The sequence below is a fragment of the Balaenoptera physalus genome (genome assembly GCF_965194825.1).
Source record: "Balaenoptera physalus genome assembly, chromosome: 16".
Lineage (NCBI taxonomy): Eukaryota > Metazoa > Chordata > Mammalia > Artiodactyla > Balaenopteridae > Balaenoptera > Balaenoptera physalus.
The window spans coordinates 13,915,572-13,931,819 of NC_138898.1; the positions used below are offsets into that span (position 1 = coordinate 13,915,572).

A 16,248-nucleotide genomic window follows, 5' to 3' on the forward strand; every position below is an offset into this window, starting at 1 on the left:
TTCTTTCTAGTTACTTAATATGGTGAATTACATTAATTTTCAAATTTTAAACCAACTTTGCATCCTTAAGATAAACCCCACTTAGTCATGATATAGTATCCTTTAATATACAGTTGGGCTAATTTGCTAACATTGTGTCTAGAAATTTTGTATCTATGTTTATGAGAAACATTGGTCTGTTGTTTTCTTTCAATGTCTTTGCCTAGTTTTGGCATCAGGGTAATGCGTTCCTCATAGAATGAGTTCGGAAGTATCCCTTCCTTTTCAATTTTCCTGAAGAATTAATGTAGAACTGATATTTCTTACTTAAATGTTCGGTAGAATTAATCAGTGAAGACATTTAGGCCTGGCAATTTCTTTGTGGGAACATTTTTAACAAAAAAAAATCTCAGTTTATTTAGTAGATATAGGCCTATTTCTTTGAAAAAGCTTCAGAAGTTTTTGTCCCACAAGGAATTTCTTCATTTCATCTAAGTTGTTGACTACTGCATTGTTAGCCTTTTAATATCTGTAGGGTCTGTAGTGATGTCACCTCTCATTTTACTGGTAATTTATATCTTCTCTTTTTTCCCCATATCAGCTTGTGTAGAGTATTATCAATTTTATTGGTCTTCTCAAAGAACCAAGTTTGGGTTTCAATGATTTTCTCTATTGTTTTTCTGTTTTCAGATTTCATGGATTTCCATTTTGATCTTTGTTATTTCCTGTCCTCTACTTACTCTGGGTGTAGTTTGCCTTTCTTTTTCTAGTTTCTTAAGGTGGAAGATAAGGTGTTTGGTTTAAAACCTTTCTTCTTTTCTAATATAGGGATTTAGTGCCACAAATTTCCCTTTAAGTACTGTGTTAGTGACATTCCATAAATTTTGATACGCTGTGTTTTCATTTTCATTAGGTTCAAAATACTTTTAAATTTACCTTTGATTTTTCTTTTGACTTGTGGTGTATTAGCCAGGGTTCTCCAGAGAAACAGAACATATGTGTATATATATATATTTATATATATGGAGACTTATTATAGGAATTGACTCATGCAGTTACAGAGGCCAAAAAGTCCCACAATTTGCCACTTGCAAGCTGGAGAACCAGGAAAACTGGTGGTATAATTCGGTCTGAGTCTAAAGACCTGAGAACCAGGGGAGCCAATGGTGTAACTCCCAGTCTGAGCCTGAAGGCCTGAGATCCAGGAGCGGGGAATAAGAAAGGGGCCCCCACTGATTTAAGTCTTGGAGTCCAAAGGCTTAGAACTAGAAGCCCCAATGTCTCAGGAAAAGATGAATGTCACAGCTTAATAAAAGAGAGAGAGAGATCACTCTTCCTCTGTCTTTTTGTTCTGTAAGATGAGCCCTCATTGGATTTAAATGATGCCTGCCCTCATTGGTGGGGGCCATCTCTTTTACTCAGTCTACTGATTCAAATACTAGTGTTTTCTGGAGACACTCTCACAGACACACCCAGAAATAATGTTTAACCAGCTGTCTGGGCATCCCATCGCCTGGACAGTTGACACATAAAATTAACCATCACACATGGGTTATTTAGAAGTGTGCTATTTTGTTTCTGAATATTTGAGAATTTTCCAAAAATCTTCTTGTTATTTATTTCTAATTTAATTCCACTGTTTTCAGAGAACATATTTTGTATGCCTTGAAACCTTTTAAATGTAATGAGACTTCATGATTTATGGCCCAGAATATGTCTATTTTGGTAAATGTTTCATGTGCACGTGACAAAATGTGAATTTTGCTGTTAAGTGGAGTGGCCTATTGTCTGTTACATCAAGTCTTTTCCCTCTAGTTTCCTCCCCAGAGAAAATGACTGTTAACAGTTTTTTTGCACCCTTCCAGAAATTTCCTATGCAAATATGGATATTAAACTATACTTATATTTAAAAAAAACTCCAGGATCATATTATGCACATAGTTCTGCCACTATCATAGTTTTTCACCTATCACAATAGCTCAAAGAGAGATCCATATTAGTGAAGATATAACTAGCTTACTTATTCTTTTTAACAGATGTATAGTGTGCCAATGGTGGATACACCATCATTTATTTAACCTGACTCCTATTAATGGATATTTAGGTTGTTTTCAGTCTTTTGCTATGGCAATGCTGCAAAAAATATTCTTTTTTTTTTTTAAACATCTTTATTGGAGTATAATTGCTTTACAATGGTGTGTTAGTTTCTGCTTTATAACAAAGTGAATCAGTTATACATACACATATGTTCCCATATCTCTTCCCTCTTGCATCTCCTTCCCTCCCACCCTCCCTATCTCACCCCTCTAGGTGGTCACAAAGCACCGAGCTTATCTCCCTGTGCTATGCGGCTGCTTCCCACTAGCTATCTATTTTACATTTGGTACTGTATATATGTCCATGCCGCTCTCTCACCCTGTCACATCTCACCCCTCCCCCTCCCCATATCCTCAAGTCCATTCTCTAGTAGGTCTGTGTCTTTATTCCCGTCTTGCCACTAGGTTCTTCATGACCTTTTTTTTTTTCCTTAGATTCCATATATATGTGTTAGCATACTGTAATTGTTTTTCTCTTTCTGACTTACTTCACTCTGTATGACAGACTCTAACTCCATCCACCTCATTACAAATACCTCCATTTCATTTCTTTTTATGGCTGAGTAATATTCCATTGTATATATGTGCCACATCTTCTTTATCCATTCATCCGATGATGGACACTTAGGTTGCTTCCATGTCCTGGCTATAGTAAATAGAGCTGCAATGAACATTTTGGTACATGACTCTTTTTGAATTATGGTTTTCTCAGGGTATATGCCCAGTAGTGGGATTGCTGGGTCGTATGGTAGTTCTATTTTTAGTTTTATAAGGAACCTCCATACTGTTCTCCATAGTGGCTGTATCAATTTACATTCCCACCAACAGTGCAAGAGGGTTCCCTTTTCTCCACACCCTCTCCAGCATTTATTGCTTGTAGATTTTTTGATGATGGCCATTCTGACCGGTGTGAGATGATACCTCATTGTAGTTTTGATTTGCATTTCTCTAATGATTAATGATGTTGAGCATTCTTTCATGTGTCTGTTGGCCATCTGTATATCTTCTTTGGAGAAATGTCTATTTAGGTCTTCTGCCCATTTTTGGATTGGGTTGTTTGTTTTTTTGTTATTGAGCTGCATGAGCTGCTTGTAAATCTTGGAGATTAATCCTTTGTCAGTTGCTTCATTTGCAAATATTTTCTCCCATTCTGAGGGTTGTTTTTTGGTCTTGTTTATGGTTTCCTTTGCTGTGCAAAAGCTTTTAAGTTTCATTAGGTCCCATTTGTTTATTTGTGTTTTTATTTCCATTTCTCTAGGAGCTGGGTCAAAAAGGATCTTGCTGTGATTTATGTCATAGAGTGTTCTGCCTATGTTTTCCTCTAAGAGTTTGATAGTGTCTGGCTTTACACTTAGGTCTTTAATCCATTTTGAGTTTATTTTTGTGTATGGTGTCAGGGAGTGTTCTAATTTCATACTTTTACATGTATCTGTCCAATTTTCCCAGCACCACTTATTGAAGAGGCTGTCTTTTCTCCACTGTATATGCTTGCCTCCTTTATCAAAGATAAGGTGACTATAGGTGCGTGGATTTATCTCTGGGCTTTCTATCCTGTTCCATTGATCTATATTTCTGTTTTTGTGCCAGTACCAAACTGTCTTGATTACTGTAGCTTTGTAATATAGTCTGAAGTCAGGGAGCCTGATTCCTCCAGCTCCATTTTTCGTTCTCAAGATTGCTTTGGCTATTCGGGGTCTTTTGTGTCTCCATACAAATTGTGAAATTTTTTGTTCTAGTTCTGTGAAAAATGCCAGTGGTAGTTTGATAGGGATTGCATTGAATCTGTAGATTGCTTTGGGTAGTAGAGTCATTTTCACAATGTTGATTCTTCCAATCCAAGAACATGGTATATCTCTCCATCTATTTGTATCATCTTTAATTTCTTTCATCAGTGTCCTATAATTTTCTGCATACAGGTCTTTTGTCTCCTTAGGTAGGTTTATTCCTAGATATTTTATTCTTTTTGTTGCAATGGTAAACGGGAGTGTTTTCTTAATTTCACTTTCAGATTTTTCATCATTAGTATATAGGAATGCAGGAGATTTCTGTGCATTAATTTTGTATCCTGCTACTTTACCAAATTCATTGATTAGCTCTAGTAGTTTTCTGGTAGCATCTTTAGGATTCTCTATGTATAGTATTATGTCATCTGCAAACAGTGACAGCTTTACTTCTTCTTTTCCGATTTGGATTCCTTTTATTTCTTTTTCTTCTCTGATTGCTGTGGCTAACACTTCCAAAACTATGTTGAATAATAGTGGTGAGAGTGGGCAACCTTGTCTAGTTCCTGATCTTAGTGGAAATGGTTTCAGTTTTTCACCATTGAGTATGATGTTGGCTGTGGGTTTGTCATATATGGCCTTTATTATGTTGAGGAAAGTTCCCTCTGTGCCTACTTTCTGCAGGGCTTTTATCATAAATGGGTGTTGAATTTTGTCGAAAGCTTTCTCTGCATCTATTGAGATGATCATATGGTTTTTCTCCTTCAATTTGTTAATATGATGTATCACATTGATTGATTTGTGTATATTGAAGAATCCTTGCATTCCTGGAATAAACCCCACTTGATCATGGTGTATGATCCTTTTAATGTGCTGTTGGATTCTGTTTGCTAGTATTTTGTTGAGGATTTTTGCATCTATGTTCATCAGTGATATTGGCCTATAGTTTTCTTTCTTTGTGACATCTTTGTCTGGTTTTGGTATCAGGGTGATGGTGGCCTCGTAGAATGAGTTGGGGAGTGTTCCTCCCTCTGCAATATTTTGGAAGAGCTTGAGAAGGATAGGTGTTAGCTCTTCTCTAAATGTTTGATAGAATTCGCCTGTGAAGCCATCTGGTCCTGAGCTTTTGTTTGTTGGAAGATTTGTAATCACAGTTTCAATTTCAGTGCTTGTGATTGGTCTGTTCATATTTTCTATTTCTTCCTGGTTCAGTCTCAGCAGGTTGTGCATTTCTAAGAATCTGTCCATTTCTTCCAGGTTGTCCATTTTATTGGCATAGAGTTGCTTGTAGTAATCTCTCATGATCGTTTGTATTTCTGCAGTGTCAGTGGTTACTTCTCCTTTTTCATTTCTAATTCTATTGATTTGAGTCTTCTCCCTTTTTCTCTTGATGAGTCTGGCTAATGGTTTATCAATTTTGTTTATCTTCTCAAAGAACCAGCTTTTAGTTTCATTGATCTTTGCTATTGTTTCCTTCATTTCTTTTTCATTTATTTCTGATCTGATCTTTATGATTTCTTTCCTTCTGCTAGCTTTGGGGCTTTTTTGTTCTTCTTTCTCTAATTGCTTTAGGTGCAAGGTTAGGTTGTTTATTCGAGATGTTTCCTGTTTCTTGATGTAGGCTTGTATTGCTATAAACTTCCCTCTTAGAACTGCTTTTGCTGCATCAAAATATTCTTTTAATTTAAGTCTTTGTACCTATGTGGGAATTTATCTTTAGGATAAGTTTCTAGAAGTAGAATAACTGGGTTAAAGAGTACATGCATTTTCAATTTTGTTAGATGTTGCCAAATTGCATGAAAGAACCTTGCAAGTTTCTTCTTGAGAGATTAAAAAAAACTCCTCCTTCTATTGACTTAGGGAGAAGATCTAAGAAATTTAAAATACACTACAACTTCTTTTTAGATAATTTGTAACATACTTAAAAGCTTAAAAAGAAAAAAGTCCTCAAGCAACCACTACTGATTTGTCTTTTCTCTTGAGTAACGTCAGATGTTCAGATTTTGCCCTCTCCATCAGCGAACTGCCCTGCAATCATCTGCAAATTGTTGGGGCTTAATGTAACTGTTAATGCATGTCGATGCAGATGGTGCTGTGGCAGGGCTGGGGGCCAGGGAGGAGAAGAGCATTAGGATACCATATCCGGGCAACGCAAAGAGTGAGCATGATCTGTCGGTAATATATAAACCTCTTGAGCCTCTGGAATTTGGAACCAACCACTCAAGCAGATCCTGGATAATTTCAAAAGTGGAGTTTTTATGGGAAATTTTAAGAGAGTGCATAAGCGTGTACGTGTGTGCATGGGCAAACGAGTATGCTTAAATGCCGTTCCTTTATAACGGACACTGGGGAGAAGAGGCAAGAGACCTCGGTTATAGCTGACAATTATTTATGTCATTAGATTTTATGTGAGCTTGTTAGACACACAGTAAAAACCATCTCAACCACTTATTGTTGAACCTTAGACCAGGGGATACCTGAAGAACAGGGGGAAACAATAAAGAAAAATTTCAAAGACACAATGAGCCTTTATGTTCACTCCTGATGGGGAACAAAAGCGACCTTCCCACATAACCCAAATTCTTGGGAAGTAATTCTTTGGAATCCAGTTCACCATCAAATTATAGATTGATAGTAGCATCTATTGGAAGATTTCCTGCTTATATTTCATTTCTGAAACCAGTGTGGAGAGGCCACATTATGAAAAGCAGGATGGGCAAAGATAATTCAGGATTATGACAAAGAAAAGTTTGTTACACTTCATACTCTTCCAAGGAAGCAATTTGGAAATTGGAATGTGGGTATTAGGCATTTCTTCCATACTCTGGGACGAGGTCACAATGACCAAAATCAATGCTCAAACCCTAAACGTCCTTCAAAGTTGACTTAAAAATGCTTGGCCACATTGTCTCCATTTGTCACCAAACCAATGTTATCTAACTCACCCCAACTGATGGAAAATACAAGGGCTAAAAGCAACAGCTGCACCAAGAACTTCAGGAACAAAGAGGTGAGTCTTCACTATTGTTCTTTCTCTAGCTATCAACCAATAAATATTTATTGAATGAACGTTCACAAACCATCATGCTCGTTCAGCTTCTACAAAGCCCCAGAAAGAGGAAGTTTCAGAAAAGAAGAAAAAAGAATAAAATGCAATGATATCTACTATCATTGGATGTTCTAATTTATGGCTGTCATGTTATTTAGTGGTGACGAGCCTAAATCACCTCATAAAAGAGAAGACATGTGCATAGCAGATTTACGGAACGAATGAATGAATCCGTAGGCTGGCGAGTTAGTTGCACAGTGATGTACATCACCAAAGGGCCTGGATGTGGAGTCATGTGTACCCTGTCTAAACGGGGCAGACATTACTCAGCTCCAGCCAAGCACTGTCACTTAATAATGTGGACCTAGGGTGACCAGATCGTCTTTCAAGAGAAGGCAGACATTAGAATTTTTAGGTAAAAATCTGTAACTTTTAAACATGGGTGCAATTAAATACACACACACACACACAAAGAAAAGCCAACAAAAGATGAAGTTAGCTCTTGGGTGACCGGTTCATTACAACTGGGACCTATGTCCAGTCCATCCTTCATATAAGAGCTCAGACCACAGCCAGGAATGACCACACGACAGTGACTGTACTTACCGCCAAGCGACTCAGAACTCTGGCTGGGGACGTTGTGAGGTTCCTCCTGCAGGACGTAGGTGGACGTGGAGAGGGGAGAGGAGCAGATGCTGCCGGCTGGGACGTAAGGAGGGCTGTAGGACGAGCTGTAATACTGGGAGTACTGGCTCTGTGGGAAGCCGGGGTAGGAAGGATAGTCCTGGAGAGGGAAACCCACAAGGAAGGCTGTCAGGCTGATGTGGGTAAGGGGCCTCCCAGGCTGGGTCTGTTGTGTCTGTCCCTGTCTCCCCACTATTACAGTAAAAGCTCTATGAGGGCTTTTATAAAAATAAAAGCTCTAGGGGCTCTTTATAGAATAAAAGCTCTAGGGGCTTTCCCTAGAAGCAGATCTCCAAGACAAGGATTCAAGTGCAAGTAGCGGATTTGGGGTGTGAAGGAGAGACCAGCTGGGGAGTGGGGAAGCGAGCCAGCAAAGGGGAGAAGGGAAGGCAGCCAGCACAGGGGCGTCTCCAGTGGGCACTGGAGCTGAATTCTACCAGGGAGATGCTGGGGTGGTAGAAAACACATCTCAGAAAGATCTCTCCCAAGGGGCAAGGGAGCTGGGGTATTTATATGCCAAGTCCAGCCAGTCTTTGCTTGAGAACTGCTCCCAGGGAACACTTAATTCCCTGGCACTTCCTGCCTGCTGTATACATTGGTTCCAGAAAACACCCTTGGGCCCAGGGGTGCAGAGCCTGGCAGCTAGAGGTCAACAGGTGCACCCTGAGGGACATGCACGTGGCCCTGACAGCGTCCGTCTTGGTCACGGCTGTGCTGGGCACATATGGGCACTCAGTAAATACTGGAAAAATTAGTGAACAAATGAATGAGGAATAAAGACCACATACACATAGCCCAAAGACTAGGTGACATTTTAGGTTCACGGTGGGGGAGGGGGCGTTGTGCAAACACAGTAGCGCCTACACAGCATTAGGGATCCAGAATCTCCTATGAAGGAGTCTTGGAGATGAAATCGAAGAATGCCAATCTTCTTTATCAAGCTTTGCTTAAACCGACCAGATCGTCCAACTCCCCGACAACAGTCATTGTTTCAAATGTTCGGCCCCACCACGAAGCAGTGCTTCTCAACCCTGCAAGGAGCTCACGGAAGGTTCTTACAGCAAAGGTGCACGAATAGTGCCCAGAGTTCCCGTCCACCTTTAGCGGGTTAGTTCTTAATTCACGCTCTAAGTGAAACCAAGACACTCAGACTATTAGCCAGCATCCATCCATCTTCACAGTGTTGACTAAGTTCAATCTAACAAGCATTTATAAAGCTCCCACTCTGTGTCGGGCACTTGACACTGGGATGCAGAGGCGAAGAAGATATAATTTCACCCTGGAGAAGCTTGGGGTCTGGTGAAAGACCACAGGTTATTGCATCCATCCATCCCAGATTCAACAGCCAATGGGTGTCTTAGACTCAGATCAAGATGGAACATATAACGCAGCCCAGGTCATCTTGGAAATCTGCCAGCAATTCCAATTTCTCTGCCTCTACACTGTATCTTTCCAATGGTTGTTGGTACGGTCTGGCCCCTGTGTTCTCCAAAACCAGGGAATCAGAGACACGGTTTCTGGTAGGGCTCATAGGTACAAGGGGGCTCTCTGCGTGCCTGGATTTAAGGGGACTATTTAAGGGTGCGGAGCTCTGCCTACCTGGTGCACAGTTCCAAAGCCAGCTGCGTTGGTCAGTCCATTTGCTCCTTGATAGATCCCTGCTGTGCCTGCAGGAAGGAGGGACAGGTGAGGTTTTTTACAGTCAGAGAGGGACACGGAGGAGAAAGACGCAGCAGAGAGGTGGAGTCTTTGAGGTCCTCCGGCAGGTTGGGATGGAACCTGTGACTCTGGCAACCTCTCTCAACCTCAGTGCTCTCAACGAATTAATGAATAATGCAAATAATATTTTAATTAATAATAAATTAATATTATTAATGAATAAAATATAAATAACACTTTCAAAGGATTCTGGTGAGAAATAAATGAGAGTGCACACAACACAGTTTCTGGTACTCGATAGTTATGTTTTAAAAATTATTTATTTAAAAAAATTGTAAATGTACATAACATGAAATTTACCCTTTTAACCATTTTTAAAAACTTTTAAAAATTGAAGTAGAGTTAATTTACAATGTTGTGTTAGTTTTAGGTGTACAGCAAAATGATTCAGTTATACATATATGTATCTATTCCTTTTCAGATTATTTTCCATTATAGGTTATTACAAGATGTTGAATATAGTTCCCTGTGCTGTACAGTAGGACGTTGTTGTTTGTCTATTTTATATCATTTAAACCACTTTTAAGTGTACAGTTCAGTGGCATTAAGTACATTCACAATGTTGTGCAACCGTCACCACCATCCATCTCTAGAACCTTTTTCCATCTGGCAAAACTAGAACCATGTGCCCATTAAACAGGAAGTCCCATTTTACCCCCTCCCCTCAGCCTCTAGCAACCACCATTCTACTTTCTGTCTCTATGAATCTGGCTACCCTAGGGAACTCATATAAGTGGAGTCATACAGTATTTGTCCTTTTGTGACTGGCTTATTTTACTTAGTATAATGTCTTTAAGGTTCATCCAGGTTACAGCACGTGTCAGCATTTCCTTCCTTTTTAAGACTGAATAATATTTCATAGTGTATATATATCCCATTTTTGTTTATCCATTCATCTGCTGATGGCCATTGGTTTGCTTTTACCTTTTTGCTGTTGTGAATAATGTTGCTATGAACATAAGTATACAAATGTCTCTTTGAGACCCTGCTTTCAATTCTTTTGGGTATATACGCAGAAGTAGAATTGCTGGGTCATTTGGCAATTCTATTTTTAACTTTTTGAGGACCCGCCATACTGTTTTTCCACAGTGGTTGCATCATTTTACATTCCCACCAACAGTGAGCAAGGGTTTCAATTTCTCCACATCCTTGCCAACACTTATTTTCTGTTTTTTTTTTAAATTGTAGCCATTCTAAAGAGTGTAAGGTGGTAATAATTATGTTTTGAATTAAATGAATGAGTGTAATGACTTCTCCTCTTTGAGCTTCAGTTGTCCCACCTGTAAAATGGGGATAAAAATGATACTACTACTACTACTACTACTACTAGAAAATGCTACTTAGTGAATGAATGAGTAAATGAATGAATGAGTGTGGTGTCATTTCAGGTAGGGTGGTCAGGGAAGACCTCTGAGATGACATTTGAGTTGAGCCAGGAATGATAAGAGGAAGCCAGTGATGGAAACATCCTGGGGGCAGAGTATTCACAGACACTGAGGTCAAAGACCCTGAGGTAGGGATTAGCTTGACAGGTTAAAGAAAGAGAAAAAGGGTCAATGGAGCAGGAGCCCAGAGAAAGAAGAGGGTGGTGAGAGCAATAACAGCAGTGAACTCGTGTGTGTCAGGGCTTCTCACGGGGAAAGCGAGCAGAGAAAAAAGTTAAGTAGCGTGCTCAAGGCAACAGAGATAGTGAGTGACAGCCACTGGGGCTGGAACCCGGGCAGTGTGGCTCAAGTCCGCATTTTCAACATGACTCTAGACTGTCGTTGCTGCTTCTTTTTAGAACTGTTTTTTGGGATATAATACTATACAATTATATACTATATCATTTATATATGATACAATTCCTCCATTGTAAAAATGTCACTTTTTAAAGTAAACTTCCTTTTTAAAGTAAATCGCTATAATTGTGCAGCCGTCACCACGATGCAGTTTTAGAACATTTCCATCACCCCCAAAGTTCCCTCCCCATCCCCAGCCTCAGGCAGCAGTTGATCTGTTGCTTATTCTAGAGTTTGCCTTTTCTAGATATTTCTTAGAAACAGGATCATTACGTGTATTTGTGTCTGGCCTCTTTCCCTTAGCATCATGCTTTAGAAGTTCATGCATGTTGTAATATGCATTAGTAATTTATTCCTTTTTATTGCTGAATAGTATTCCACGCTATGGATGGATCGCATCCCATTTTTGGCTATTATGGATAATGCTGCTATAATTATTTGCATACAAGCCCTGTGTGGATATATGTTTCCATTTCCCTTGGGAGGATCCCTAGGAGTAAGACTGTGGAGTCATGTGGTAAGAGTATATCTCACTTTTTAAGAAATGGCCAAACTGAAAAAAACCCCAAAAACCCAAAAAAACAAAACCCCAAAAAACCCCAAACAAACAAAAAAGGGAATTCCCTGGCAGTCCAGCGGTTAGGACTCCGTACTTTCACTGCTGAGGGCCCAGGTTCAATCCCCAGTCAGGGAAATAAGATCTTACAAGCTGCATGGCACAGCCAAAAAAAACAAAGACATGGCCAAACTGTCTTCCAACATGTCAGTGCCATTTTACATTCCTACCAGCAATGTATGTTTTATATTCCCACCAGCAATGGAAGAGAGTTCCAGTTTTCCAGCACTTGGTATGTTCAGTCTTTGTGATTATAGCCATTCTAGTAGGTGTGCAGTGGTATCTCATTTTGGCTTTAAGTAGCGTTTCTCTAATGACTAACCATGTTGGGCATCTTTTCATGTGTTTATCAGTCATGCATCTTCTTTGATGAAGGTCCATTCAAATCTTTTTCCCACTAAAAAAAAAGTTGGGCTTGTCCTCTTAATACTGAATTGTAAGAGTTCCTTATACGTTCTGGAAACAAGTTCTTTATCAGACATATGATTTACAAATATTATCTCCCAGTCTGTAGCTTGTCTTTTCATTTTCTTAATGGTGTCTGTTGAAAAGCAGAGCAAAAGTTTTAGTTACCAATTTTTTATCATGAATCTTGCTTTTGCTGCCTTACCCAAGGTCATAAAGATTCTTTATGTTTTTCTTCTAGAAATTTTATAGTTTTGGGTCTTACATTTAGGTCTATGATATAATGTAAGTTAATTTTTGTGTACAGTGTGAGGTAAGGGTCTAAATTAATCTTTTTGCATATGGCTATCCAGTTGTTCCAACACAACCGTAAAAATTTATCCTTTCCCTCACTGAATTACTTGAAACCTTTATCAAAAATTAATTGACAATATATAGAATGGATAAACAACAAGGCCCTACTGTATAGCACAGGGAACTATATTCAACATCCTGTGATAAACCATACGGAAAAGAATATGAAAAAGAATATGTATATATATAACTGAGTCACTTTGCTATACAGCAGAAATTAACACAACATTGTAAATCAACTATATTTCAATAAAATTAAAAAAAATTAATTGACAATAGATGTGAAAGTTTATTTCTGGACTCTCTATTCTTTTCCACTGAGATATCCATCCTATACTAATTCCATCCTGTCTTTTTTTTTTTTTTTAAATAGATGTTTTTGTTTTTTTAAAAATTTATTTATTTATGTATTTATTTTTGGCTGCGTTGGGTCTTCGTTTCTGTGCGAGGGCTTTCTGTAGTTGCGGCGAGCGGGGGCCACTCTTCATCACGGTGCACGGGCCTCTCACTGTCGCGGCCTCTCTTGTTGCGGAGCACAGGCTCCAGACGTGTAGGCTCAGTAGTTGTGGCACACGGGCCCAGTTGCTCCGCGGCATGTGGGATCCTCCCAGACCAGGGCTCGAACCCGTGTCCCCTGCATTGGCAGGCAGATTCTTAACCACTGCGCCACCAGGGAAGCCCCCATCCTGTCTTTTTTTTTAAATTTTTATTTTATATTGGAGCACAGTTGATTAACAATGTTGTGTTACTTTCAGGAGTACAGCAAAGTGATTCAGTTATACATATACACATATCTATTTTTTTTCAAATTCTTTTCCCACTTAAGGGGGAACAGAATAATAACTTAGGTTATTACAGAATATTGAGCAGAGTTCCCTGTGCTTTACAGTAGGTCCTTAATCCTGTCTTGATTACTGTAGCTTTATAGCAAGTTTTGAAACCAGTTAGTGTAAGTTCTCTAACTTTGTTTTTCTTTTCCAAGATTGTTTTGGCTTCTCAGTATAAACTTGGCATTTACATATTAATTTTTGAATAAGCTTGTCAATTTCTATTGGCTAGAAGAAAGTGGTACAACAATTTTCAAGAGTATCAACTCAGAATTCTATATCCTTCAGAAATGAAGGGAAATCAATATATTCTAGAATGAAGGAGATCTAAGAGAACTTGTCACTATAGATCTACCCTGAAATAATGGATACAGGAAGTTCTTGAAAGAGACAGGAAATTTTAAAAAGAAAAGAAAAAAGGAATCTTGAAACATCAGGAAGGAAGAAAGAAAAAGAAAAAGAGTAAAAATACTGTATGGGTAAATAAAGTCTCTTCTCCAAGAGGTTATACCAGTAACTCAATATACTAGGTTCATAACAGTTTGCTATTAAATTTTAGGAATTACTTTTTCCAGTGTGTTTTATAATTATATAAAACATTGAAATGGTTCTAAAGTCAAATTGACAAAATAAGCTAACCATATCCTTATCCAGAGGTGAGGGGGATTATGTCCCGGGCACTGGGAAGGCAGTGGAGAGGTAAGCTGCCAGTAAGTGCTTTCACTGGGAGCCTGGGGGGCACAGGGAAGGGTTCTGAAATGCCAGCTGGTGAGGGGTGGAGCCAGGGAGGGCTTCCTGGAGGAAATGACATCTAAACTAATCTCTGGAGGATGAGTAGGAGTTAGCCAGGTGAAGAGAGCAAGAACCAGGAATACTGCCACACCTGGGCATCCCCTCCTGACCTTCATTACATGTGTAACAGAGAAGAGCAAAATTTGACTCCATGTTGGATATGTTTCTTTTACTTTAACCTTTGCTTTTCGTTGCTTTTGTTATTATAATCTGCCTCAGGGAACCCTGCCCCTCTGCCTGAATACTAAAGGGTCTTTGTTCAGCTCATAGGGAGACAATCTGACCCTGCCTACCTGTGAATGGCTGAAGAAAAGAAGAAATTAACACATCCCCTCGCCAATGCTGGCCAAGCCAGGAGATGTTTTGCAAGACTAATGGCCTTTTTACTTTACTTTCTCACTTCCTCCCCCACTCTCTGTTCTATAAAAGAAACTGGCATCCAGACCCCAGTAAGATGGTTTTTGGGGACACTAGTCTGCCATCTTCTCCGTCTGCTGGCTTTCCAAATAAAGTCGCTATTCCTTGCCTCAACACCTTGTCTCCCGATTTATTGGCCTGTCGTGCGGCAAGCAGAGTGAGCTTGGACTCGGTAACACATGGAGGCCTATCTAGGACACAGAAACCAGAGAATTTGTCCACGCTAGTATGGCATGATGTGCTGGAATCCCATTCGTTCCTCAATGGCCTGTCCAGACACATCTGGCAGAAAGTCTAGGCCAGCCTATTCCATTCAAGGTCATTTTTGGGGTCCTGGTTACCATGGCAACTCTACCTGCTAAATCACAGGAACACGCCTGCCTTAGGAAGTCACTTCTGGATGCAGTGTTTTCTCTCCTGATTTCTCTTTTCTTTTATGGCAACCTTCTGAATGACAATATAAGGCAGGTTTGGAAATAAACAGGCCACAGTCTTGTCCCTTGGTATTCCTTCTCCAAAATGGCCTCTTGTTTGTTTTCATTTTATGACCCAGGGGCATGAGAAGAATGGACAGCTGGACAAATTGCAGTGTGCTGAGGGCAGTCCCAGAGCCCCTGCAGTGAGAGAGCCCTCCCATGCCAGAGAGGACGCTGAGGAGGGGGGCACGTGGTCCCAGAAATCTCGTGCCATGCATGTGGTTTGCAAATGGACTCACCTGGAGCTGCAGTGTTAAATGCTGACCTCTTGCCTCCATCTGGCAGGTGGAAGGCCTGGTGAGGGCTGGGGAAGGCAAGGACGAGATGAGGAAAACATCCTCTCTTAAGGTGATGATGGTGGCAGCTCCTGCTAGGGGCCCCTCCAAAATCCATTCATTCCTTCTCTCTCATATTAATAGAATCTCTGCTTTCAAGCTGCGCACATGGCCAATTAGAATAAGCACTACATTTCCCAGCTTCCCTTGTGGCTGGTGTGGCTATGTGATGAGTTCTAGAGAAGGGAAGAGGGATAAGTAATGTGTGTGCGACGTCCTGTTCGTGCCCTTAAAGGGCAGAGGCAGGTTCTTCCTTTCCTGGGAATGGAGCTATCTTGGACCACAGAGCTGAGCAACTAAACATAGGAGCTTGGACCCCTGCCACATTTGCAGACCAGAACCATCACATCAGTGTGGACTTTTAGGCGAGAAAGAAATGCCCTTCTTTCTTATTGAAGACATTGTAATTTTGTGTGTCATATCAGAGAACTGCTTTTTCTTTGGCTGACTGGTTTTCTTGGGTTTTAAGTAAAAGTAGACTTTCATTGCCTGGCTCAGTAAAACAATTTTTTTTTTTAAGAAATATTTGTTTTTTTCATTTTTTGTTTTTTTTAAAAAAATATTTATTTATTTATTTGGCTGTGTTGGGTCTTAGTTGCGGCATGTGGGATCTTTGTTATGGCGCACGGGCTTCTCTTTAGTTGTGGTGCATGGGCTCCAGAGTGTGCGGGCTCAGCAGCTGTGGCGTGTAGGCTCTAGAGCTCCTGGGCTTAGTTGCCCCGCAGCATGCAGGATCTTAGTTCCCCAACCAGGGATTGAACCTGCGTCCCCTGCATTGGAAGGCAGATTCTTAACCACTGGACCACGAGGGAAGTCCCTCAGTAAAACGATTTTTAAGTGGATGGTCATTCATTCATTCATCAATCATTTCCAAGTGATGTACCAAATATTACTGTGTCAGGCACTTTTCTAGTACAGTAAGCAAGGGTTGACACGTTCAGAGAGGACAGACAGAACACCGCTGAGTGAACAGATACACAAGGAGTTGAGATAATTC

The 16,248-nt window shown here is 40.0% G+C and overlaps 1 protein-coding gene across 3 annotated transcripts in view; it reads right to left on the reverse strand.

Annotated features, from left to right (window-relative positions):
- The window catches only part of EYA2 (EYA transcriptional coactivator and phosphatase 2), a 291,980-nt gene that overhangs the window by 85,714 nt on the left and 190,018 nt on the right, over window positions 1-16,248 (reverse strand). For all 3 annotated transcript variants that reach the window (XM_082431407.1, XM_082431406.1, XM_082431408.1), the window contains 2 exons: window positions 9,129-9,196; window positions 7,452-7,629 (listed from right to left, as the gene is read on the reverse strand). In XM_082431407.1, coding sequence (XP_082287533.1) covers window positions 7,452-7,629; window positions 9,129-9,196 — 246 coding nt within the window. The remainder of the gene's footprint in view (window positions 1-7,451; window positions 7,630-9,128; window positions 9,197-16,248) is intronic.